This window comes from Caloenas nicobarica, chromosome 4 (genome assembly GCF_036013445.1).
Source record: "Caloenas nicobarica isolate bCalNic1 chromosome 4, bCalNic1.hap1, whole genome shotgun sequence".
NCBI classification, from domain to species: Eukaryota; Metazoa; Chordata; class Aves; order Columbiformes; family Columbidae; genus Caloenas; species Caloenas nicobarica.
In genome coordinates this window covers 15,312,980-15,340,045 of record NC_088248.1, presented here as the reverse complement: position 1 = coordinate 15,340,045, position 27,066 = coordinate 15,312,980, and the positions used below count along the sequence as shown (strand labels likewise).

General features: G+C 37.0%; 1 protein-coding gene across 1 annotated transcript; it reads right to left on the bottom strand.

The window, feature by feature from the left end:
* Positions 1 to 2,216: 2,216 nt before the first annotated feature.
* Positions 2,217 to 27,030, bottom strand: ABHD18 (abhydrolase domain containing 18). Its single transcript, XM_065634140.1, has 14 exons — positions 26,947 to 27,030; positions 23,062 to 23,178; positions 22,157 to 22,265; positions 18,817 to 18,901; positions 17,612 to 17,712; positions 15,735 to 15,813; positions 15,357 to 15,441; positions 14,508 to 14,535; positions 12,132 to 12,270; positions 10,004 to 10,093; positions 9,303 to 9,404; positions 7,432 to 7,810; positions 5,922 to 6,084; positions 2,217 to 4,992 (listed from the first exon to the last, which is right to left on the bottom strand). The coding sequence occupies exons 3-14, from the start codon at positions 22,246 to 22,248 to the stop codon at positions 4,941 to 4,943; spliced, it is 1,395 nt and encodes a 464-aa protein (XP_065490212.1). The 5' UTR covers positions 22,249 to 22,265; positions 23,062 to 23,178; positions 26,947 to 27,030; the 3' UTR covers positions 2,217 to 4,940.
* Between the last annotated feature and the right edge of the window lie 36 nt (positions 27,031 to 27,066).

Here is a 27,066-nt window from a genome sequence, read left to right as displayed (position 1 = left end):
CGGTTCCCCAAACTCAAGTTAAGCAGAGGTCAGAGTGATACAAAAGTACAGAGGCCCTACCTAAGTCACTGGTAAGAAGGGGATTAACCTCCTGTTTCCTCTTTTTCTCGTACAAGTGTTAGAAGATAAGGAAGCAGATGTGTAGGCCAGCTGGGACTTTGAACACCGCAATACTGCAGTGCTGGACCTGAACAGACCAGGAAAAACACCAGAAACTGATTAAGAGTTAACTATGCAGGAAAAAACCCAAACCAAAACAAAACCAGTAAAGGTGACCAGTAACATGGCAGCTTGAGAAAGCTTTTATAGACACTTGTTCCGCTTGCTTTGCAGTAAAAGACTGTTTACTGTATACTTTATTGCGCTTGAGTAGTGTATAAAAAGCTTTTACAGTTGCATTAAGACTCATTCTTAATTCTTTTTCCACTTTGTATCATGCCTTTTGTTACTTTCTAGCAGGGCAAGTCAGACTTCCTTGGCAAAACTCGCAATACTTTTTCCCTTAAGAGCACAGTATTTAAAATACATTTGAAAGAGGCTGCTTTACACTGCATGAAACCAAGAGAAGAACAATCCTTACGAGCTAATTTACATTGTAAAGCTTTTGTATTATCTTGTGTAGAAGCATCCAAGCATGCCAGGAAACACTGCAAATTACAGGATTGCATAATATAGCAGCATTTTACTCATGTAATAGTTTTGCATGAGGAATTACATGCCTACAGACCATACGAACCTCCCTTCAATACTCTATAACTTATCATTAGAGCCAAGCTGACCGAGAACCTGACACTTTGAGATAAAGAAATTTCCCTGCCCAAACAACCGTAATTAAGATCAACATTAAAAAAAAAAAAGTGACACAAGACAGAAACAATTTAAAAGATAAATTAAAAAATATTAACTGCCTCAAAATGTTAGTGCCTACCAAGCAAAAACAGCATTCTAAGAATGTGAGGACTGTCACTAATTTATTATTTGAAGAGTATCTACACATACGCGTATGACATTCCTGTAAGAAAAAACAGCAAGGCTCCTTTCATACAATAGTACCTTTTTTCATTTTAAAAGTGTAATTGATTTTCTAGATTAATGCAACAGAAATGATTTACCCTTGCTAAAAAAAAAACCCTGAGTGGCCACTTTTGAGAGGGGTGTTTTTCAGACTTGGGGGAAATAACTGGAAAAAGCTCCATGTGACAATCATTAGATGCATTTTTTTCCAGACAGTGATCAGCACAGATGTACCAGGAGCAAAACTTGAAAACAAAACACTTAAAAAAAAAAAAAAATTACTTGAGTTACTCATAGATAACACACCAGAACCAACCTCTCACTCTGTCCTGGGCCTTTCAAACAGAGACAAGAATCACTACCCACTCTGGTAGTACTACCCATGTTTTGTCAGTTTTACTACTACTGTGCAGAGGTGCTACACCAGTCTTCACTTTTCAGACAGCATCCTTGAGCACCAAAATAAAATGGATCGCATCTTGGTTGCTGGGTACAACTGGCAGGCTTCAGCCAAACTGACTGCGCTAGTTCCACTGAGTAAGCCACAATTTTCCAAGACTTTTTTTCTTGTTTTGAATACAAACACCACCATGACTCAAAGACGGATGTGTCAGTAACATTTACAGCTACCTGTTCAAAGCAGCCTTTCAGCTAGTGTGTGATATTCCCATTCACGGGACAGACTGCTTCCTCTTCTCCCAGGAGCAACACTCCAAAATCCTGTACCTCCTTCCCACTTGCAAGAGCAACCATCAACAGCAAGGGTGATTTTTTTTTTTCAATTACTGATGGACAGTCCTACAATATGTCCGGAGTTTACTATGGTACAACACATTCTTGTTTGGAACACAGCAGCAAGCAGGAAGAAGTTGTACACATTTTGGACCCTTTTAAAAGTAAAAGGGATTTTAAGTCTGGGAAATTCTAGCACAATGAAGCCACTGAAAAGAATACTCCAAAATTGGAATCACAACAGTATCTTAATTAGGTGATACAAGCTTATTGTCTTTAGTACGTACCGTATGTAGAAAAACATGAAAGCGGTATCATTTTTTGTTAGGTGAAGCTTTTTTCTTGTACCATAGATTACCTACTCATCTTGTGCTATAGTACTAGTAGGAATACAAAGGATTACAGGATAACAGCGAGATGCATTCTGAATTCCTGTTAACAAGAAAGAAAAAAACCTCACACTTAACTGGTTTTTTGGGACTTTTATTGAAAAACATTAAAACAAAAAATGATCAAGGCCAGTTTTACAATAAATTTAAGACATACAGCATGGCTTACCTGCTATTTAGATTTAGTGCAGGAACCTTATTCCAATATTTTTCTCATGCGATTGCTGGATTAAAAAAATCACATTTTCATTTAACATTAAAATGGATTATTAATAATACTTTCTAAGGTTTTAACCTTAAAATCTGGGTTAAAAAGTCAATTTTCAAAGGTTAAAAACATTTACACAGCAAGATTCTCTCCCTTCACAGACCACCTAATAGCTTCCTGGGTCTGATAACTGGTAGAAATAGACTACATAGCTCACTTTTCCTTTTTGTTATGCTAACCTGAGAAATTTCTTAAATGCTTCTTACTGGGCTTTCATATTTGGCAACATTACTTCAGTTACATAGCAAAGTATGATTTCTCATTCTTGTCTTTCACTACTTATACCAAAAGACACTCTCACACACAGGAGTTACAGTAGCATAAATCTGCTTCTGTGAATAGTACGCCCTTTTGGCAAGTTAAACCTTGTTAGTAGTATCACCAGAACACTAACCTCAGGATGCCAAGTTCCCATCGGTTGTGTAATTCCTAATATTGTGCGCTTTGAAAATATTTACTTTGGCATGTTACACTTTGCAGAGTAGAGAAGTTGATTTTTTTTTTTGTGCTTACTTCCCACCTTATAAAAATCTTTTTCCTCTTCCATTTATTCAAGCCCTTTCCCTTGCCATCAGTTATCTCCCCTTCTCATGGCTGCAGCAGAAACAGGGACGTAAAGCACAGAAATACATTTAAAGTGCAAGATCAAAAAAAATTAGTGAACAGCAGACAACGTTCTTGTAAAACACCCTTAGTTGATGAATAAGCTTGTAAAAGCTAAGCCCCATAAATCTTTTAGTATAGCGTTCAAGCCTTTAATTTTAAAATTGTAAGCTTACTTCTATTGGATTTCAAATCTTCCAACATTCAGTGCTTTTCTTATATTTAAATGTGCTAGTCACCTCACATGTGCTCCCTATATATATATAAAACCAACACTGCCTAAAGAAATTATTAAAACCCGCTCGAAACAAGCAGTTTAACTTCCAACAGAATAGAACTCCTTTTGCATTTTCGGTAAATCTGTGTGTTAAATAATTTGGGTTATTACAAACGGTTACACTTCAGTTTTACCTGAATTTATCTGATTTTCAAGTGAACCATGATTTCTTCCTAGTTACTAGTCCTGTCCGCCAAACTAAAATTCAAGAGAATACATGAACTGAGCTTTGTTTGCTTCATACTCTGCCTATTAAAAACCATGGCACTGGCCTCAGAGATCAATAAGTGTTTGATTTGAAAGGTACAGAAGTCACATATCCCAAGAAATAGCTGGATTTTTCTGTTTGTTTCTGTGTAACTCTGGTCATTACTGTACTGAAATTAATATCGAAATGTTTCAGATTCAGTTTATCTGCAAACTAGCTTTAAAATAATGTTACAGGAGATTACCACAAAATAAGATGTGGACAGACAACATACACAGCTGACACATGGTGACCTTTTCATTCTACTGTAATATGTTGGCATTTTCGATGCAAAAAGATGAAAAAATGGACTTCGGATTTTCTTAGAAGAGGCTCCTAATACTATTTTTTTTTTTTTAAATTTTCCATTCAATTAAAAAAAGTGTTGAAAAATGAGGAGCTAATTTAACTGTTTTGATAATCCTCAGCCTCATACACATTTTTAATATTAGACAAAGAAACTCTATTTTGCATATCAGCGCTGAGTGCACTTTAAAAACGAATCCTGTTGAAATATTTCCAACAGGTCTTTATAGCACCATATAATCTGTCCTTGATTTAACTGCTTAGAATCAGACTCTTTGTGTGACTGCTTCTAAATAAAAATTATTACATTTTTATTTCCTCTAGCTTTCTAAAAAAAAAAATCTAGGAGAGAGTATATATTATCCAGTTGCACGCATGTAAAAAATTAATTACTAGATACTCGATTTTCACTTTTTCTAGTCTGTGAAACTGATCCATGAATGGCTACATGATTCTGGAATGGCACGGTTTAGTTCAGTGGCAGAAAAATATTGAGTGAAAATGTCTCTCACCCTTTGTTGAATTTTGAAAGTCTCTTTTTGCAAGATTGGATGCTGCCCCTTCTATTATAGCTCATTTTCAATTGATAATAGAGAAAATCAGTGACAAACACAAGAGGTTGAGTGCTGGCAAAACCACAGTACAACACAATAGGAACAGCAAGGGGACAAGGAAGCAAGAGGAAACCAAGGTACCCAGAACAAACCGGAAATACACTAAATGCAGGACACCATCTTAGCCCTACAGCATATTTTACATTCTTTCAATACTTAGATTGCTCTGTTTTCAACTTATACACAATTCGGAATTTATTCAGAATTAAAGGAATACACAATGTGATTAAACATGAAGTACATGAACCATTCATACACTAACAAATGCTGCCATTGTTTTTTCCACAGGTAAAGCTGAAGCAAGTGTGTCAGAATGGCATTTGATTGAAATAAAAGTAACATTGGTACTTTACCATTTTTGATAATTGTTACCTACAATAGTCAAAGTCAGTGACCATCTACTCAACATTGCAAGAGGCTTGTTTTCCAAATATGAGTTCCAGTAAGCAGAAGTACGAATGAGATCAGTGTGAATACATTATGAAGATTTTTAAACTGCATATTTCTGAAGAAAGCGGTCAAATGCATCATAAATTGCTTGTCTAAAACAAGAAAAAAAGATTATTTGTATAATTTAGGAAAGGCAGATATAAGTCACATATTTCCAAATTTACAAAGCTATCATCACTATTTCAAAATAGTGTTCATTACAAATGGGATATTAGGTATTCTTTTCTCCTTCACTTCTGGGATCTCTCACTTCAATCCAGTAATTTCTTTATGCTTCAGGAATGAGTGGGACTGTTTACCAACTTTGATATGTGTGCAGATGTTAATGGGTTAGGAATTTTCTACTCAAACATGTCAGGAGATGGGTCAAAGACACACGTATAAGTTATAATTTTTGAGCAAGTGTCATAACATAAAATAAGGCTGTAGTTTTAAATAGCAATATGTTAGTGGCTAGCATACCTTAACCCGGTAACTTGCTATTCTTTTTCATTGTTGCTTAGACTTCCTAAATGGGATGTACACTCTTACTAATTCCTTATATTTTAAAATAACAGCACGATTATTTAACTTTTTAAAACTAAGGAGCTGCATTTATATAACTGTCTTCAGAAAGTCAATACCTAGTATTGCTAAGACAAAAATTCATGCAAGTACTACTGATATGCAGTCAAGCTTTTAATTCTTACATTCAATTGTGTGGTTTTTTTAAAGACAACAATTGCAAAAGGAGAGCAGCTGTGCAGCACAACATAAGCAGTCACTGCCTAAAAAATATTTTCTGGTGTCCAGTGAACAAACTAATTAAAAGCTTTTATAGGAAAACAAGAATGAGAAGGATTATTCTCTTGCTATCAGGTCACTGAACAATCTGAGCCACATTTCACCTCATCTTTGCTCATAAAATGGAAACGCTGATATTCTTTTAAAATTATTTGAGATCCAATAACTTGTTCGTCAAAGCAGTCAAAATTATGGTTTTAAGCTCTCTATTATTTTTAAACTTTCCTGTTGACCTTACCTAAAGAGTCCCTGTTTGAAGAGGTAGGCACTGACATGACCCCCATCCAGATATCTGATTTCACATCCAGGCCAGATTTCCTGAAGACTGCGCACCCCAGTTCGAGGAATATACGCATCCTCCTTCGCTTGCACAACTATGATTAAACTCGGGTCAACTGGAACTAAAGAAAAACAAATCAAAATGTAATTTAAGATAAGAAATAGAAACACTTCAGCTGAGATTTCTGTTGTAAAGATGCCCTCTATTGCTAAAAAAAACCAAACCCAAACCTAAGATTTAATAAAATTATATTGTATGAAGAGTCCAGCAGAATGTATCAGTTTTTTAATATTACAGTAGTGATGCCATCAGTAGAAAAACAAACTAATCAACCCCCTCCCCTCCCTTAAAACAGAAAATTTCACAAGTTTTTGGGAAATGGCAGGAGAATTGTCTTTCCTCTTATCAACAGAAGTTTACAGGGTTTTTTTCTGTCTACAGAAAAAACTTTTATAGCTTTAAGGAAAGCACTGAACTGGTATTTGTCACAAAACATCCCTGGCTAGCAGTGATCATGGCCATTTTCCAAGTCAATAAATCTATGCTAGTGTAGAAATCTTGGGATTTTTTAACATTTATCAGTGAGTACTGAATGCCAGAATTCAAAAATGTGGTGGCACAGGATCTCAGTATCCAGAATGTTTTGACATTCAAAGACAACTTTGTCAGAAACTAGTCTGAAGTCAAAGCATTTTCTAAAACATGCTAGGAGTGCACAGTTGAACCATTTTGTCTGAATGGACTGCCACAAAAGCAATTCCAAGCCCTCACCCCAGCAAAACACCTTCGGTCAGCTCTAGGGATAAATTACATGTTTGCTTCTGCCTGTAAGTGGGCCATTGAAAGGGGTTTTTCTGGGACACCAAGAAACCCATGTTCATCAGATCTAAGGCTCACTGAGCTACAGCTCCCTCTACATGCTATGCCAGCCTTGGGAAACATTATATTCACCAGACTGCATCATCCCAGAAGGACCTCTGTGCATTTTACTGGTCACACTTGTCTAAAAGTATCATTCAAGCTTGGTTCTCAGCTACATGGTCTATTTTCTATGTGAAGTCAATATCAGATCTCTGCTTTATGAAATTTACTTGAAGCTGCTTGAAAAACCTTATTAGCAGATTAATTAGATCTAGATATTAAATCACACAGAAGTTTTGTTCTTTTAAATAACGCAAATTTGCACTAGCGCGTATCTGAAAGTAGCCACAGCAAGGCAGAGAAAAAATAAGCAAAGATACTGAAGGGCAAATTTTTAATTCACTTTATCACAGGTTGGTCATTAAGAAAAAACAGAAAAACAATTAGGCAATGGGGTGGTAAATAGATACTACTGAATAAACCTCAAGATATTTTTGTATTTCAGCTAGGATGCCAGAAGGTTTACAAAATGGAGAACGAAGACACTTTCCTTCCGTAGTATTTATTCAGTTTTCCAAACTACACATTAAAACAAAGAAATACATACCTGAGAAGTTAGCTACATGGGTACATTCATCCATTACTCCTTTCATGAACCTTAAAGATTCTCTCTGTAAAGTGTCACTCTTTCTTATTTTATTTATCTTGTGTCCTGGTTGGCTTGATAAGTTTTTATTGCTATTACTACTGGTTGAAAATGTTTGATTTATGAACTGCATTTTAGGACCATCTTGTATTAAGAGTCTTTCTGATGAGGCACTTAGAGTACTTTTATTTGTGGTAAAGCTGTGAACGACTTCTTTAGATACAATCCTGTTTGAGGAATCAAGGTCGAACATTCTGGAAGTCGCATCCACATCCTCCAGACTGTCCACACTGTCAGGGAAGTTTTTAACAAAGTCTTGTCCCATCTTGAAAGAATCTGTCTAAACAACGACAACAGGTCATTAATTAAGAGCTTCTCCTTTAAACCAGTTGGTTAAACTTATTTTTAAGATCAACTCAATATTATTACAGAAAAAAAAAAGACGACACGAACAGCACTGCTCACAGCGCTTGTTATTTTCGGCCGGCATATCACTCAGTTAATGAAATCTTGATCATCATAACCTCTTGATAATTTAATTCTACATTTCTGTCAGCTTAAAATATGCAGGAAGTAATTATACATAGTAGCTTATGAGACAAGAGTTTGTCTGGTTTAAATTCTATATTAAACTCTGAATTTATAATTGCAATCACTTAAGCTTAAATTTCTGGGCAAATAACTCATAAAAGCTATGCACTTCTCAGATATTTTTTTCCACTCTCAAAAGAGTAGTAATGTCTTTTTGGCAAAGTATTAAAAAATTAACACATACAGCAATTTTTAATAGACATGAAGACAGACAGGCAATAACAATAAACATACGTGACCAAGTCTAATGTTAGGTTTAGGACTGAAAAATCTACTGCCTCTAAATGTTATACTAGGAAGACGCAAGCTGAACATCTTGAAATGTTTCTTCTTTTCATTTTGTCTGCTCCATCAGTCTTCATGGTGTGTATTTTACCTAAAAATGGCAAGTGTCTAAGTCACTATCTCTGTCCCAGCCCGTCTTCTCCTGTCATAAGATATTTGAAAAAGGACTGTCACAAAGCAAAGAATCTTAGGAAAAAAGTTATTTATCAGAATTGGGAGAGGGCCATCTTGCAACACATAAACAACTCTCAAACAATTATCACTCTGATGTAGAACAGAGCTGAGGCAACAAAATTCCCCTTGGGAAGAGTCTTTCAACCCTACTCAAATCCAAGAAGAAAGAAAAAAAAAAAGTAGACAAATTATTTTTTGTAAGGAGCAAGAAGCTAATTACAAAAGCTCTACCTCACATTTATCCTATCTGCCTGTGCAATAAAAGTCTAAAGCTGAGGGAGGGCTAGCATAGAAACAGAAAGACTTAGTACTCTAAACAACCTAGAAAAGTAACTTAATTTTGCTACATATTAAAAATATTCTACAGTATTGAATATTTGAAAAAAAAAAAAGCTTCAAAGGGCAATAAATCATGGGTTTATATTTACATGTCAGGTTACTGGCTTTCCGAACCACAAAGCTGGTTACTAGGAAATATTATCTAGGGTTTCAATGTTTTGATTGAATTCATTTCATGTTGCAGATTACATTAAGTGTGGTCATGACAAAAACTTGTAGCGAGGGCTATACTTAACGCGCATTATGTAACCAAAGTACTAGCTTCTGGTTTTCAGGTTTTCCTTCAAAGTTTAAATTTATCAAAAGCGTAAGGAACAAAAAAACCCAGCAAACATATTCTGGCTAACAGTTGGCTAGTTTTACTAGAAGTAAAAAGAATTTACATTATTTGTTAGATTTGCACATGTAAATATTAGCAAATAGGGAAAATAAGCTATACTTACTCCACAGTATTCAAGCATTTGAATGATTTCTTCTTCGTAAACAGTTTGGGTAAAATACTGTTTTTCCAGCTCTCTCCAGTTCACTGCCTTGCTCAACACACCCTGAGATTATAAACACAAGTGTCCAGTACACAAGTAAAACCCAGAGATCATTCTAAAATAACAATATACAGAGAAAATCAATGTGTTTCCTTCTGTGACTTGATTTTTCCACTGGACTTCTGCCCAAGTTTCCAGATAGCCCTTAGAGTTATTGGAATCAAAGCATAAGCATTTATGGTGTCCAAGCCAGTCTACTCATTCACCCACCCCAGCAGCAGTAGTGAAAACAGGTGCCCCTCATGGTAGTAGCAGTATTATCACCCAACTATTAAAAACAGGCTTTGAGCAGAGAAAAAACCACGTTTACACAGCTTGCTTCCTCATCTTCCCACATTCAGACCAGGACCCCCATTGTTGTCCCACAAACCAGTGTGAGCCTCTCATTTAGTACATAACACACTGCCGTAGCTCAACGCTACCTGCCTTATCGTGTGTCAGACATCCTGACGCGGGAAGGGTGGGGTTTGCCACTAGGCACTAACAAAGGCCAAAGGGTGATGAAACGCCCTAAATGAACAGGTGAACGTGGCCAACCCAAACCTTTTAACTTACGTATCTGATCACACTCTAGTATATTAACAAAAATATACGTTAATTACCGTAGTGAAGACCGCAGAAGCTGTTGACCAGGAAAGACACGGAATCAATGGCAATGGTTTGGGCCAGTTTGTCACTGCCAGTGAAGCCATCTGGAATCAAATGCACTTATTACATATTTTAATATTGAATTCACAATATGGTAAAACACTCTCTCACCTTCAATTTATTTGTTTATGCAGTATCAATGAAATACGCAGTACCAAAGCGGTTAAGGATGGTGGCAATTGGATATACTTTCACTTATCAAGACGACAGAGCCTATTCTTCAGTGATTTGCCTATCAATAGATATTGCTCTGTACTAATTTCAAGGCTGAATAGGTTTTTGTTATAACTATAAAAATTCCTGATAGAATATTTATTCTGACCTTTTAGTTGTTTAAAACCATGAAAAACATACATGAAGCCTTTTAATCAAGCTCTTGCAAACTTATTTCAAAGCAAAGTGAAGGCAATCTATGAGAAGGACTATTTCAAATTCTACACTTTTTCAATTTGTACACTAGAAACAAAGTGTGGAGAAGTAATTCGGTATGTTGAATGGACTAATTTTCCTGTCCTTTAAAGTTTCAATTATTACTTTTATATCAGTTCTCAGAACACATTTTTATGAATATTTCGTTTATCCCAGGAAAAAAAAAAAAGCAAAGAAACTCAACATACAGAACTTCCCTATATGGTATATTCTTGCCAACTTTATTGCTCTAAACTGAACAACAGTGTAAACTCCCCAATACAAAATATCCCACGTCTGTGCCAGTTGTTCTAATAAGTGGATTTATACAACTGAACTATAATTCTAATTATTTTTGTATTAATAAAAAGTGATAGGAACACCAGATATCTATGTTCTGATAGCCAGAAAATCTGACTTTTTTTCTTCTTAGTTCTAGCTCTCCTCATCAGTAGAATTGAATTAATGCTACCTACATCCTGTTGTAAAACACAGTCTAAAGATGATCAACATCAAACGTTATTTATTTCCCTGATTTTAAATTGTACCGGAACTCCTACAAGTCAGGACTAGCCAAAAATCTATCTTCCTGAACTAAAAAAAAAAAAAAAAAAAAAAAAAATATTCAAAGGATTTTCCAAACTCTCTCAGATCTTGCCTCCTTCTATATCCATGCTATATGTGACCATTGGTATGGGGTACAGTACTCAGTTATTCCCATAGCATTTGCACAGCATTTGAATTGTCCTGCACGGTTAGTGGTGCATATACCAGTTTCAGAATTCCAAATTCTCACAAATAAGACAAGGAAGACATTTTTAACACAGAAGTTGTTGTTTCAATAGGGTGATATTTATGTAAATCAAAGGTGCTTTGCACTTTCACGATGTTTAGAGTTATAAAATTGTGCTTTGGGGCAAAATAATTTTCCTTTCAGTAGACACTACCATTACGAACATTATTTACTTAGCTCCTAACAACAAACAAACAAGGATAAGCAAAATGAATCTTGTTTTAATAAGCTTTGTAGTAATGTCTATTAATATGTCTCACAGACCAATGATTATCTGTAGAGACACAAGTAGTAATATTTTAAATGTGTATTAGTCTTTCAAGCATCTTACTAACACGCTGCTGTTTTAGTTTGAATATGTGCAGTGTCATACACAAAATGTTATTCACCTCACCACAGAAATCTTCTCTAATCAATACCAATGATCAAGGAAAAAAGATGAGCTGAGAACAGAACTGACACCAAAAATCATCTCAATTACAATACACCTACAAAGAGGAAGCATTTCATACAAGTTTAAGCGAGAACAAAGGAGTAAAAGAAGAACCAGCAATTGATAGTACAGATGTTCTTCCAGAAAACAATGCTCTCCCCCTTTCTTGTGGAAAAAACCCCATAATTATGTGAGCTGCTTATATTGGTATTAAGCCTGACAGGAGATGGCTGACAAAGGTCTCTGATTTGTCAGTACTTATTGAGGATTATACTAACTCAGCACCACAGAACATGAAAATTGCCAACAATTTGTTTCTCATGACTCTAAATGTTTATTTTAAAGTACTTCTGAGAGGATCACTATAAAACAAATTATTTCCATATGCTAAATGATCAAATGAGAAGTTACAACAAAAATTACTGAACAGGAAATATAAAAAGCTTACATGTCCTCCCATGGATATTCCAGTCATCCCTAGCGGTCCATAGCCTTCTCTCTCTAGCCAGTGCAAAAGAGCTGCCGATTCTAGAACAAGAGCTCCTCCCATCACAAACAGGTCCGAGACATTTTTTAAACATGACCGTCTTTTCTCCCCAGAAAAGGAAAATATAGGATTTATTTTCTAAGATTAGATTTTGACAGTTCTCATCATTCTATGTATACTTTTATACAAAGCCTGATCACACTTCCACAGTATTTAGGAGCCGAACTTGTGCTGATTCAACAAGTGAAAAAGAAGTCCAGATTCTTTACCACTTGTACCTTTTCATCTAATGAGGACTAGACACCTGCTAAGCTTCTAATATCTTCTTGAATATCACTGACAGTCTGGTCTTCTAGAAACAGGTATTACCAATGTTAGAGTCTCACTACTAGTAACCTGCTGTCCTGTAAAGTTATAACGGATCTCTTAGAAATAGAATCAAAGTGATACGGTCCTAGAAATACACTATCTTTTTTTTTTTTTTTTAGTATTTACTTGTTTTACATCATTGAAAAATTGCACACAACATTTGAACAGCAATCAGCATGTCAGCTTTGGAAGCACTCATCACTGTCACTGTAAGACTGAAATTGTAAAGTTGGAAGTGTGTCACCGTACCGAGAAATTCATCTAGTGAACTGCAAAGCATTAAACCACAAGAAATAAAAAACTAGAAATCTCTTCAGCTGAACCATCAGCAGGACTCTCAAAAAGTATGGGGGAAAAAAAAAAAAAATAAGTATTTTACAGAGCAATTAATACACCTCTAATCTGGGGAGGAGGGTTGTGTATTTTCAGTATCGCAGTGAGCTTACAAAAGCTCTGCCAACATTTGATGACATTTGAGACACTCTGAAGCCCAAGGACAAAGCTCACTGTGCAAGTCACAGGAGAAATGAACATCCCTGCTGCAGACCAGTATTTACAGGCTACTGTCATTCTTTCCTACAGCTTTGTTATGAGAGACTCCTCAGCCCGCTGCAGCTGCTTTAAACACTGCTACTAGCATATTAACTAAAACCACTGCTGCTGCTTTGCAACCTTGTATCAAAGATTGACAATTACTAATTGGCGGACTAGGCCGAACGCTCCTGAAGAATCCGTCTCTACATCATGCATATACTAAGCTGTCAAGCTAGACAACTGAGAAGGACTCAGAAATATCCTCACCAAATTATTTATTCTTCTGCATCAGTTCCTTAATAACTGGAAAAAAAACAATGCATGTATTCCAGCATGCACTCTCTCTTGTCACTTCCCTATAATCTCCCACTTCTAAATGCAGTAAAAAATCTATTTTTAAGCAGCTTTCCTACTAAAAAAAACAAATCTCATACTCATCTTGGTTGGTAAATGTAATTAAATATTTTTTAAGTGGTTCTTATGTCAAAATAAATAAAATTCAGCATCTGGTTTGGAAAAAACCAAACCTAGAAACTATTTTTGAATTAAATTTCCTCCTTAAAGGCAATTTTTTTTAAGCTTTTGGATTTAAGAAATCCAAATAAAACCTACGAAATTTAAAATGCTGCAGTCTGAGATTGTGCTCCTAGTGCAGTCCTAATAGAATGGACAGGTTAAGAACTTCAGTTTCAAAAGAAATCACCTTCTATGAGTCTTCTACTCATGTTAAATGTCCAAGTTAGGATCAAAAAGGATTACAACACCAACTCATACTCGGACTTTAATAAATATTGGTACATTAAAAAACAGCTTTGCCTCAGACACATATCCTGTTGAATTCTGTTTATACTCCAGCAGTTCAGAAAATGTGAAAAGCAAAAAACAGGACTTCCTAATTAGGTTCCTAAATTCATGTTTAAAAACTGACTGAGGGAGCCAAGTCCTGAAAAATACTGAATTTCCACTGACTAATGGGCAAGAAACACCAGATTTATTTATATGTCTGATTGTAAATCCTTAAAATACCTTGGAAAAACAAAATCTTAGGAATTACAACAGGAAAATACACTATCTGAACAAGGATTATCCACAGTTGACTGAAATATAATTGCAGCATTTGTACATGCACAGTTGTGAATGAGGAAAATAAACTGATATCTGCTTGTATTCACATAACTTGTTTGCATCTCACTCTATACTGCAATTCATCTTGTGCAGACTTTCCTGATCACTGTGATCTCTTAACACAAAAAAAATGACAAAGCAGCTTAGCAAAGGGTACACAATTTCACATTAGCAGGTCCATTGGTCCATGCTTGGGATTTTTTTTTCTTAATAAGCTAGCAAAGTTTACACTACTTTGGGTTTCTTGACCAAAAAAAAAAAGTGGTATTTTGAAAAGACAATATCCATGAATGTAATGTTAATACTTACAATTGATCCTTAGGTTTTCTACAGCCATGTAGAAGACTCAAGTTAAAGAAAGTAAAACATACCTATATAATAACTGGCAATCAAAATAAAAAATAAAGTAAAATAAAATAAAATAAATAACACACATAAATAGTACACCGAATAATTGAAATGTGGAACTTAAATTTCAAATGTTTAACTGGAAGGAAATCAAGTTAAATGTAGTTCGATGATACAATTTGCAACGGAAGATTTTAGTTTTGTTAGGTATATGGGTAGGAAAAAAAGTGTAACCAGAAATGCTATTTAATAAAACAGGGTAAGAGTATTACAGAAGTTACTGATGAGTTGATCACAGAACCAAACTTAACTTTAAAAAAAAAAAAAAAAAAAATTAAATGGTAGCCATAAGTTTTTCAAAAGTATCTGAGGTACCAAAGGGTTGCATTTGAGAAGGAAAGGCAGGAAAGGCAACTTCCTCTTCTGTCTTTAATACATTCGGAAGTCACACAGCATGATGCAGAAAGAATGTATTAGTTTTCACTCTGTCATGGCTAAAGAAATCATATCAGTACCTTGATCAGTACACAGATTCATATCAGAACTTTTACTCTAATGATTACAGTAAGAAGCTGTAGAAGACATTTAAATAAAAAATCAGAAAAGCAATACTTGGTGTAAAAGTAGCACATTACATTAACTGCGTTCCACATTGTGTTTCATGCAATGGTCATACTTTGTTTCTATCCACTGAAAAGTCCACTGGAGATTGATCCTCAAAGTATTATAGATATTATGCCAATGTGATAAGTCTTCTGCTTTCTGGAGTGAACATTGAGAATAAGTGTCTTGCTTTCCACAAAAGGATATAATAAGGATTTTCTAGCAGTAGAGAAGCCATACAGGCTTCTTTAATCATCGGGCGTGCCATTAATGTGCGTCTCCTCCAGAAGTGCTAAAGAAAAGACGTACAAACATACATTAAGATAAAATCATAGAATCATAGAATGGTTTGTGTTGGAAGGCACCTCTAAGATTATGTAGTTTCAACGCCCCTGCCATGGGCAGGGACACCTTCCACTAGAGCAGGTTGCTCAGAGCCCACCCAACCTGGCCTTGAACACTTCCGGGGATGGGGCATCCACAGCTTCTCTGGGCAGTCTGTCCCCGTGCCTCACCACCCTCATTGTGAAGAAATTTGATTATTAACTTCTTGGTAACAATCAATTTTACATCTTACATACTCACATGATCTCCAGTGCCTGCTAAATGAATGCACACAGGTCTGTGCTTGCTATTCCATCTTTTGGGTATGATGAACTGAAATCTATGAGAAACAAACACCTATTTTAGCAAAGTGAGTATACATATTTACAAGCTGTGTCAGGGAAATTAATTTTTAAAAAGTCAGAATAAAGTATTTTCTTAACCCATACAGGCAAACTGCCAGCAATTCAGCAATATCACTTTTCATAAACACATCCAGCAAAGAAAGGAATCTGAAAGTAGGACAGAACAAATGCCAAACAAGAAAAGGAGCCAAGCTGAAAGATCATGTTCCTAAAAAAGACCACTACCTCATCATCACAATTTAAATTTTGCAGAGTGGAGAAATGGAACTTCAGATGAAGAGCAGCCTAAACACGTATGACTAGTTCTTCTAGGCAGCATTGCTTTTTCCTGAGGGTACAACAGCTGAAACTGAATATTAAGATGAGCAATATATTTAAATTTTAAAAAAAACCAAAAACCCAACAAACAAATGACAAAACTATTTCATACACCAACATCAATCACTTAGTGTCTTCTGCTGCTACTGAAATTATTTACAGTCTAACTACTGAGGAAAAAAAAAAAAAAAAAAAAAATCACTTCTGAGCCACTAGTATTTTCCCCACAAGATGGAGCACTGTTACCTACAGCCATGATACACTTCAGAAAAAAATATTCACACAAGTCACAACAATCTTAAGGGAAATCTGTAAAGTATTTCAAAACTGTAACAATGCTGTCCAATGTAACAACTAGCATAACTTCATTACACACTGTAAAAGAACACTCATAAGGAAACAATCAGTATACTATATTTTCCAGTACGGTACTAATTAGTCCAATGTTAAGAGAGAGTTTCTTTCTCTAATCAAGGGAGAGGTGGAAGAGAACTCATATTTTGACTATCAGACTTGTTCTGACATTCCTTAGTGTTACATGTTTAAGTACACATAAAAAAGCCAATCAGTAATATTGATAAAATAGACAATGCTAGTATCAACTTAAAAATTAAACATAAAAGTGTGCAATTTAAGTTATTTAACAAAGCTTGAGAAAAAAAAAAATCCATCATGGAAGTTTAGCTCAAAACTAAAAGCAAACAGAAATTGTGCTGCCTTTCCAAACTCACTTCTCAACTGCAAAGCAGTGTTAGTGTGAAACCAATAAAAATGCCCCTAGGTATCTTCTGACTATTAGGCATCATCCTGCTTTCTGTGAGGATGCTTTTTTTTTTTTTTATTTTTGGCTTGCCAAGTCAGAAGAACACCAGGTTGTCTTCCGACAATTAAATGAACTTACTACTTCAGTACATATGCACTATTTTTGTATTCAATGCAAATGAAAGGCTGAAATAGTTCCTTCAAATACAGTATAACATGCTTCTGTCATATAAACAGCTTCTCCTGCTACATATAACACAAACAACTACTGTCCTGGCTATACATAGTATCCTTCATTTCTGGGACCCTGCTCATTTGAGGAAAAACAAACCAACCAACCAACCACACACGCCCCCCTGCTCCCACAAATAACTTAAAAAAAACAACCCAGGGTATTCCATAGCTTTGTGCAATATGATTTCTACACTCAAAAAAAAAAATCCCCTCGCAAAGTATATACTTTGGCAGAGGACTTTTTAAAAAATTTACACACAGATTAAACTATCACATGAATAAGATTTTCGCTTTTGAGATCAAAATCTTTTCAACACGTTAGTAAAGAAACCAGGTTGAAATATTTCACGGACAATTTTTATTACAATAAATCAGTTTCACAATGAAACTACTTATAGATCGTTCCTATTTCGCTGCAGTACTGGTTTCAGAAAGGAAATACCACTTGTTTTTTCTTACCTTGCTACAAGAGATTCAACTGGCAGGATACCTGGGACATAATGAGCCAACGGGGAAATGAAATGCCCCTCAAGGATTTTACAGTCAGATTGCTCCTCAACCTATAGAGAACAGGATGACAGCAGTATATTTCATATCAGTGTTTAACTTGCTTTGAAAGCCAAATACCAAACACCAAACATCTCTTAAAGTAGAAGAATTTGTTACAGGATGAGAATGTACTTAAAAAAACAAAGCTAAGGTCTACTTCAAATATAGGATGTTTCTATACACATATCAACACCATCAAAACATCCGTTTCAAACTTTTCTTTCATTAAATGACCTTAAAGGAATGTAACGCTGTTCCATTTAAAATAACTTCAACAATACATACTAAATTTTGAGCTTTAAGATCTGACCCCCCCCATCTACTATATTAATGGGAAAAACAAACAAACCCACCCACAAATCAAACAGTATCTGTACAGCCACTGCTTCATTCTTCCAGTTTCTGTCCATTCTCTGCTAGCAACCAACATGACTGTTCATTTTCCTGTCCCTTCCAACGCCATTTCACACTTCTACCACTGCCTCCTAATTCTATCCACATCAGCTTAATTAAAAAAAAGACAAAAAAACCCCAGAAAACTGTTAAAGCATTTAGTTTGCCACAGCACTGCCCACCAGTGCATTTATTTGACCTTAGAATTATTCTTCATATCTGACTCTCTGTTCACACTCTTAGATTGAAAAGTCTTCAGGGCAATGATTACTTCTATATGCATATCTCACCTGGGAGCACAGGGTGTCCTTTCCCCAGGAACTCACACTATATTTTTTTTTTTGCCTCTACAGCCTCACCACTTCTTCCCTCTCAGAAAAATTCTAATATCCTTTTCTTGATACAGAGCTAGGAACACCTGTGAAGTCAGTTAATGCCACCTGTTAGAAAACCGGTGATCAGCAAAAGCTAACTGAATATTGTTAGAGGTACATTCACCACCCTACCACTGTGTACTCCCTAACTCAAGTCCCCAGTTGTCAATCTCAGCAGCAAGTCATGCTGCAATAACATCAAACATCAGGAAAATGTAGATTCACATAACATCAAGATTCAACTCCATCCTATAAAAGCAGCCTAGTAAGTACTACTTCGATTGTACCTTTATATACCATCAGGAAAATAAATTTAGTTAAACTGCATCGTCTCTTGCTTTTAAGTACCTTGTCAATGAACACTGGGTAATCTTTTGAAACCAATGTCTGGCATTTTTCCCTGTTTCCAATAATCTTTCTGAATTCAAATATTCTGTTGAAAGGAAACAAGTAGAGAAGTTAAACTTTTAATATATATATAAAAAATATACATATACATAATTTCAGGAGCTAAAGTAAGCCACAAAGAAAATAAAAATTATGAAGCCAGCTTTGCATTTACAGATTAATTAGCCTACATACCTACCAGGTATATAAGAACATTTTTAAGTTTAAAAAAAAAAAAAAGGCTTAGTTACATTGCTTGCAGTTGCACAGCTTTTAAATAGTATTTACACCTGATATTTTGAAAACATTTTTCAAGGCCAAATTAAGACATAGAATCTTCCTACACTTACACATTCTTGTAGGTACATTGGGGCAATAGAGAAGAACCAGGTGAAAAACAGGCCTGGACTGCCAGCATCTAAGTGTAGTTATCAATGATCTGAAGTCTAGCTGGAAACAAGTTTACTAGCAGCATTTAGGGAAGCTCATGAATGATACAAACTGGAGAGTGAGGTTAATAGCCAGAAAGTAGGGCTACAGTTCAGAGCAAGCTGGATAAGCTGGAGGAACAGGTCAACAAACATCCTAGAGTTCAACAACAGAACTGCAAAATCTTGCACCTAAGACAGAATAACTCCATGCAACAATATAGGCTTGAAACTTCCCACACAGGTAGCACAGCACCTCTGTGGGAAAAGCCATGGGGTTTCTGGTTGACAGCAAACTCAACAAGAGTTAGCAACACACCCTTGCAGCTAGGAAAAATCAATGGCACATCCACTGCATTTAGAAAGAGGGCAGCCAGTAGGTCAAGGGAACAGGATTTGCATTGGCTGGGGAACAGAAAGCTAAGGGGGAAATGTAGTTGCTTTCTTCTTCTACTTAAATAGGCTGCAGAGTTGTACAGAGAAGATGTGACAAGACTCTCCCCAGAGGTATACATTGAGAGGACAAGAGGCAATGGCTCTGTGTTGCAACATAAGAAGTTCCTACTGGCACAGTGAAAGATTTTTTTCTTCCACAATGGTAGTGGTTAAGGACTGGAAAAGTCTGCCCAGGGAAACTATGAATGACCTCCATGCTCAAGGGACTTTCAAAACTCAAATGGATGAGGTGCCAAGTGACTTGAATCAGCTACAAAGTTAGCTTTGTTTCAAGCAGGGGTTCGGACTAGATGTCCTCGAGATGGTCCTCTCAATCTTAAATACTCTCTGCCAAGAATAACTTGCTCATTCTTACGGTTGTAAATACACCCAAAGATATTACCTGACTAACTAAACCAGCAGATTTGAGTGTAAAGTACAAAGCAATAGTATAACAGGAGTGATCTGTCCACCTTCCCAACAAAAAAGAAAACCAAACGGATGGGAAGGAAAGAAAATCCAGTTTATTACCACATTAAAAAAACAAATGAACAAAAAAACCCACAACAAAACCCAAACCCTACTCTATAGCCTTTGCTTTTCTTATGAAGAACAGCAAGCACATGAAGTATTTCTGAGAAAACAAGGGTAAATGTACGAGACATGAGTATAGAGGTAGGCTAAATGAAGAGATGTTTTACTTGACACTAAATCCTCTAAAAGTAGTATATTTATGTATGTCCTCTGTAGTTAGGATATTGAAGGCTAAATCTTGTATGTGTTGAGGAATTTCAACACTTGCTAATGAGTTGAGGATAAAGCATTAGGATATCAAGCCATCACAACAAGGGTGTGCACATAACACTTTAGATTACATCTACACAGCATAGTCTGTAATATGAGTCAAACTCAATGCTTGAAGAGATTTAATAATTTCTTCTATTGGATCTTCACAGAGATCAGTTTAAAGAAAAAAGAAGACAGCACTGTCACCGCTTCTGGTACAACAGGGCATATGCACACCAGGGAGTGGTACTCCCTCCTCCCACCAGCCAGTGTGAGGAGTCAGAGGGAGGTGGAACTCTTCCCTCTTCATCCTGGTGAACCCAGGCTGCTGGGGAACAGCTCATGTTCTTCCCATTCATGGGCAATATATAGACCAAATTCTTCTTCCACTTTTCAGATCAGTAGGCCAGCAAGCCTGCCTTGTTTCCTCAAAAGCTTTTGATCTCATGTGAGACTTTTTTTCTCCCTATTAAAAAGAAAGAGCTGGAGCCAATACCATTCTTACTACCAGCAATGCTTCTTTATTGCTGTTTGACATTAGCAAGAGAAAAGCCTTCCCTAGTATTGCAACAGCTAATAGTAGAACTATAAAGCATTTGTGCTGAGGATGGAGGAGTGAAATTTCATCATATCTCACCAAGAACTTACAAGTTAAGACAGGGTTTTGATTATATTAAAATGTCTAATTTCAGATACATAATAGAATATAGAAATGCTGCAATCAAAACAAAACACACATCTTTTGCTTAATCCAACAAAAGTAAACTAAACATTTTTAAAATCCAACACTCATCTTGCAGGGAAGTTTGCTACTTAAAAGAAAGATCAACTGAAGACAGACATATAAAGCAATCAAAACGCCATTTCAAGATGACATGCTGTGAATCTAACCAATGCTTCACTTAGACTTAAAATAAAAACGTTAAAAAATCACATTACTCCACTGCTATCCAGAGTGAATGAAATTTTCTTTCAGTATTCTTTTGTTTGAAATTTTCTTTATTGATTTTCAAATACATAAGAATTAGGTTATTAAATGCAGAACATATTAAGTCACTTCATTTTCAAACTTAAATGCAAGTGCTCAGCTTCCAGGTGTTACTCTTAATAATAACTAATAAAAATCAGCAAATTAAAAATGTAAGAGATACTTTTATTCTTTTTAGATGCTTTGAAAACAAGAAAGAAAATAGGTTTACTAATTAGGGCCATGAAAGAAACTTCTGATTATATTTTACACTTTTAAAGCCCATTATCATTAATAAGTTATAGAAAGCTAGCAAGATCCTCTTCAGTGCTACACAGAAAAATTCCTCTGCAAAAATTCAGCAAGTTTTGTTCTTTGACACGACTCTTCAGACATACTGCTTGAAATATGTTATCAGATGTGTCTAAGTGAAAAATTTAATTGGACACATATACATTCTCTCAAGAAGAGCCTCTTTAAACACAGAAGATTTAGCAAATCCCTTTAAGACTTCTTTTAAATCCAGTTCGTCTCTTGGTATGGTAGCACATGATTTCCTGAACAAAACAATCTTTAGCTTTTTTTTTTTTTTTAATATAGGATAGTAACAATTGTTGGTACTTTAAGGTATTTTTTTTCTTTTAATACCAAGCACTGTTCATACTGTTATTTTTTAACAAGTCACCTTTTCAGATCCTCTGGCTTTCCCCATCCTCTGATGAAAAGTTTAGTAAGGAGAAGCTTTCTGTACAAGACATCTAATTTACTTACACCCATTAGCAGCAAACTGACATCTAGAAAAAAAAAAAGATAAGAACAGGACAGTTAAAGGGGTTAATCTGAGTAGCAAGTTCATTGATTGTAACACAAAGTAGGTTCTTATTCTGGTACCTGTATTACTGAAAAGCTATATCATTTTAGTCCAAGGAAGTTAACCTTGACATTCAGTTACATTCATTTTAAACAAAACGTGAAGGCAGCTAAACTCAAGTTTTTTAGGAAAATGGAATTTATGGGTAGGAATTTAACACACCTAATATAACCAGAAATTTATTACATAAATCGATGACAAGCCTACTAAAGAGGCACACAAGGTCAAAGAACTACATCTTCAACCAGTCCTAACTGTATTTTACTTGAACTGACAAAACAAAGACTGGCATTGATCTTGGTCCTGTCGACACAGCTATGATGGCAAAAACTTCTCAGTCAGAATGGGCTTTCATAAACACATCTCTGAATCTTGAGACAATATTTGGTTTTAAACTACTAGGAGACTACATCTCTAGCTATGTAATTATTCATTTATATTTAAAAAAAATCTGTAGTCATTGATAAAGAGCTGATTTTTGTAAGCTTGTCTTCACTGGTATCTTAAGCACACATCCTAACCCTTATTTTTATCTCTTTCTTTCCAATTTTTACTGACCCAGTTTTGAAAATACAGCTCCCACTCCCTTCACAGAAGAAAACACACCATCAAAATCCTTAACAGTACCATTTATCTTTCAGCAAATACACTAGCTCAAATACAGCTAAAGCAAACAAGATTTTAGGCAAGCTCAGTATTATTTTCAAAGTAGTACTTACTGAAGTGAACAGGGAGCCACTACTGTGCTCTTCCAACGAGGAAGGGAAAGAAAACTGTAATCTAGTTTCTTGTTAAAAAAAAAGTAAAGAAAACCAATGTCCAGGATCTGTGTACACCTACAAAAACAATGGATAATAATAATAATAATCATCATCAGACTTGGTTAGTAAGTTACTTCAACTTTTTTCTCATATTTCCAGATCACTCTATACTAAGTGGTTTAAATAAATTATACTATTTTGAGTGTTACGAAGGTTGGGTTTTTTTTCCATTTTAATCCAAAATTCATTTATTCTGCCTCACTTTAATATGGCCATTCTTAAAATAAACTTGTCTGAATACAGCAAGTCAGAACTGTGGTCAGATTAATAAATACACTCCTTTGCACTTCTAAAAATCCAATACTTAAGAATCGATACACAGGAAAAAGAAAAACCCTTTAACACCTAGAGTAAGTTATTATCAAAACAAATTATAGACAACTTAAGGTACTTGAATACTAGAACAAGCATCCTAGAAAACCACAACAGTACTGTGTTCAGTCATTACAGGACAGAAATAAATACCTGAAATCACCAGAAAGCCAAAGTGGGAACCTTCTATTTTAACACTGTAGTTTTTACTCCACCAGTCCCAAACAGCTGGCTGCATAATCTTACTATTCTGATGCATATCTGCTTGGTCGAATAGAATCACAACCTCAATACAATCTTTCCTTGTCCAGTCTGGAGATATCCATTGACCTAACGTGCAGTTGGGGTATCAGATGGGAAATGTTTGCCACCCTTTGCAAGGTCCCTCCTCTGCTTTTTGGAGCAGGGAGACAGCTTGATATTTTCCTGGTGCTAGAAGAGAACCGGGTGGTAGAGAGAGGGACAGCGATACAGAATGCACTCTCTATGGGCTGGAAAGACAGTTCAGAGTGAATGCACACAGGACAATCTATACTGTCAAAAAATGTACTAAAATTAGACTTGCAGTTCTATCGGTATACTGAATACCAGTCACCATGAAAACAAATTTTAACAAATATTTTGATGCCTAGAGAAGCAGCCTTGCATGTTTTGGTTTGCTTGGGGTTTTTTTGTTTGGTTGGTTTTGTGGGGTTTTTTTTTTTGTATTTGTTTGGTTTTTAAATCCTCTCCAAAATAAAAGCCAAATAAGAGAGAAAACAATAAGATATTGATTTTGCTATGAGTTCTAAGGCTGGCGTGATGAGCTTTCTCTGTTGTATCAAGGGAATGCCAAAACAAGTTTCTAGAAAAGTAAATTATATTTAAATGCAACATTGATTGAGGTGAAAGGGTTGTCTTATCCTGTATTTTATTTCATTGATTGAATAAAGACTTTAAAGCAATTCAGGATATTTCAATTAATCGGGTTCAAGATTAAAGCACTACTGGAAAGAGTACAGAAAACACTGAAAAAAAAAATTCCAAGTATGTGTCCTGGTTTTGTTAAAAACAAGACCAGTTTCTCTTTTAGTGAATTTTCCTTTCAGCTAAGTTCTTCTAAGTAACTGCACTTTTCTGAATTTAGCTGCATGTTTTTTGACACACTGTTCGCTCCGGAGCTGATAAGGTGAGCAATGGTACGCAGAAGAGCCCCAGGTTTACATTTATTTCTACAGCAGCCAAGGTTACTGATAAAATTTGCATGTCCCATAAGTGAGAGGAGCATATTTGCAAGGAGGGGCAAACAGAACAGGTGACTAAAACTGACCAACTGAGTACTCCATCCCATCCATGTCATACACCCTATAAAAGTGGGAGATCATGAGGGTCTCGCTCTCTTCGACCATGGCCGGCATCTGAAGAGGACCCTGCCTGTCATCCCTGTGATCCCAGGCCTGGTTCCAGACCCTGCATCCCTGAATCCAGTTCCAGTTTGCAGTGGAATCCAGCCCAGGACTTCAGTGGGCCTGCCCTGCAGCTGCTGGAGCAGTGCTGGTTCCGAGGGCAACACTGCCACGGGAAATTCAAGATTGGTTTTGTATATTTTGTATTATTTTCTCTATTTACTACTAGCACTAGTAAAGCATTTAAAGCTTTTCCAACTTGCAAGTCTCTCTCCCTTTTCCTCCTATTCCCTTTCCTTAGCGGGGAGGGCACGGGGTTAACCGAGAGCATCTGCCTCGGTTTATTGTCGCCCTGCAGTAAATGGTGACGGTATGTGATGTCTGTTGTATAGAACTTCTCAGAAATATTACTGAGACAAATTAAGGGTCATTCTCCCATTTTGTTTATCATCTTAGTAACAAAAAGGTTGGAAATGCTTCAGTCACTGCCCATCAGTGTCCACAAGGAAAGACAATTACAAGTACTTTTACTGTCAGAAAAAAAAAATCCAGCTGCTGGAGGCTGAAGATGTGTAACTTCACAGTAGAAGTAAAAAGTTTATTTTAGCAGTGACAGTTTGAACTTGAGAAAATAATCAGCAGAGCTTGTTTCAGAACTAGACTGGATTTCCACCACCTGGTACCACATGTCACATCATGATCCCTTTGTAAGACAGGTCAGTTGGAAGCAGTGACCTGACAAGGATGCTGCATAGTTGCGTAGGCCAAGAAACAGTAGCTGTGTAACAAACATTCAATGAGTACATTGCTGACATGGTAAGCTTTACATGTTCTAAGTCATGAAAAAAAATTGTAACAAGTACAAAGGCACATTAAGAAGTGATCCACTAAAAAGCCCTCTATGTTTTAAAACAGTATTTTCCACAGAAGACAAGGAAACCTAGAGATAAATTATAAACCAGGCTCCAGCTCTAGGAAGAGTGTTCTTTGCTTCCAGAACCCTCATACTTAACACTAATTATGCATTTTTGGTGCGTACACTTATTTCATAGAAACAAACACAAGAAATCATCCAAAATCCAATACATAAAGGTCAGTTATTCCTTTTTATCCAGTGCAGGCAGCCCCAGCTACAAGAAAAACACCCCTAGAAAGTACATAAAGACCTTATTATATATACAGACTACTGCTTCTACGCACTAATATGAAACAGCTCCGACCAAGAAATCAACACGATGGAGCCAGGAATATATATATTTATTTTAAAAGGCTTACTAAGAGTCTTTAACTTTTCCATGTCCTATTACTAAAAACCACTAAAACAACGAGAACGAAAACTCTCTTCCAATTAATATCGGGTCATGCTTTTTATCTTTCCCTCTAGCAGAAGAGAGAAGGCTTGGAAAAAACAAAACAAAGCAAGAGTCACTGAGAAGTCACGACAACGAGCCAAAACCAAGCCCCACAACAGTTTCACTCGCTGGGATACAGAGGAGCCCGCGGATAAACAAAGGGGCCTAAGCCAGCAGCACTACGCCCAGCCGTTCCCCGCCTGCCTTCCCTGCACTCGCTTTATCCGGCTACCAGCGGCTGGGGAGCCCAACCCCAACATCTACGGGTCCAAAGTGCCGGGCTCGACAGGCGGTGCCCTGCGGGCAGGCCCCGCGAACTCGCCGGGACTTGCGGACAGCCCCGCGGGCCGCCCCGAGCGGGTCCCCGGCGCTCCCCGCCGCCGCGGCGGGAAGCAGGGGGCGAGGCGCGAGGCACCCAGCGGCCCGTTAACGCCCCCGTAACGCCCCACGGCGCGGCGGCGACACGGACGCCCGCGCCCCCTCAGCCTCCGAGGGCTCACCGGGCACCGAGTCCGTCCCCCCGAGCCAGGGCAGGGCTCAGCAGCCCCGCTTGGGGCTGGCGGCAGGGACGCGCCCGCACCGCCCCCAGACCGGGCGCAGCCGTGGGGGTAAAGCCCCAGCGGCGGGCAGCTGCTCCCCAGCTGAGAGCCGCGCGGAGACCAACTGCCTCGACCTGGGCGGGCAGAAAGCGTCCCGTCCCTTCTCCTCCCGGCCGCCCCACGAAGGTCACTCACCCAGCGATCCAGCGCTGCCCCCGCCGGTGCTCGGGCACCACATGAGCTGGCGCGAAGCGGCGGCAGGAGGAGGAGGAGGCGGGGGAAGAGCGGGGCGGGCTCACGGCGGGGCGGGCTCAA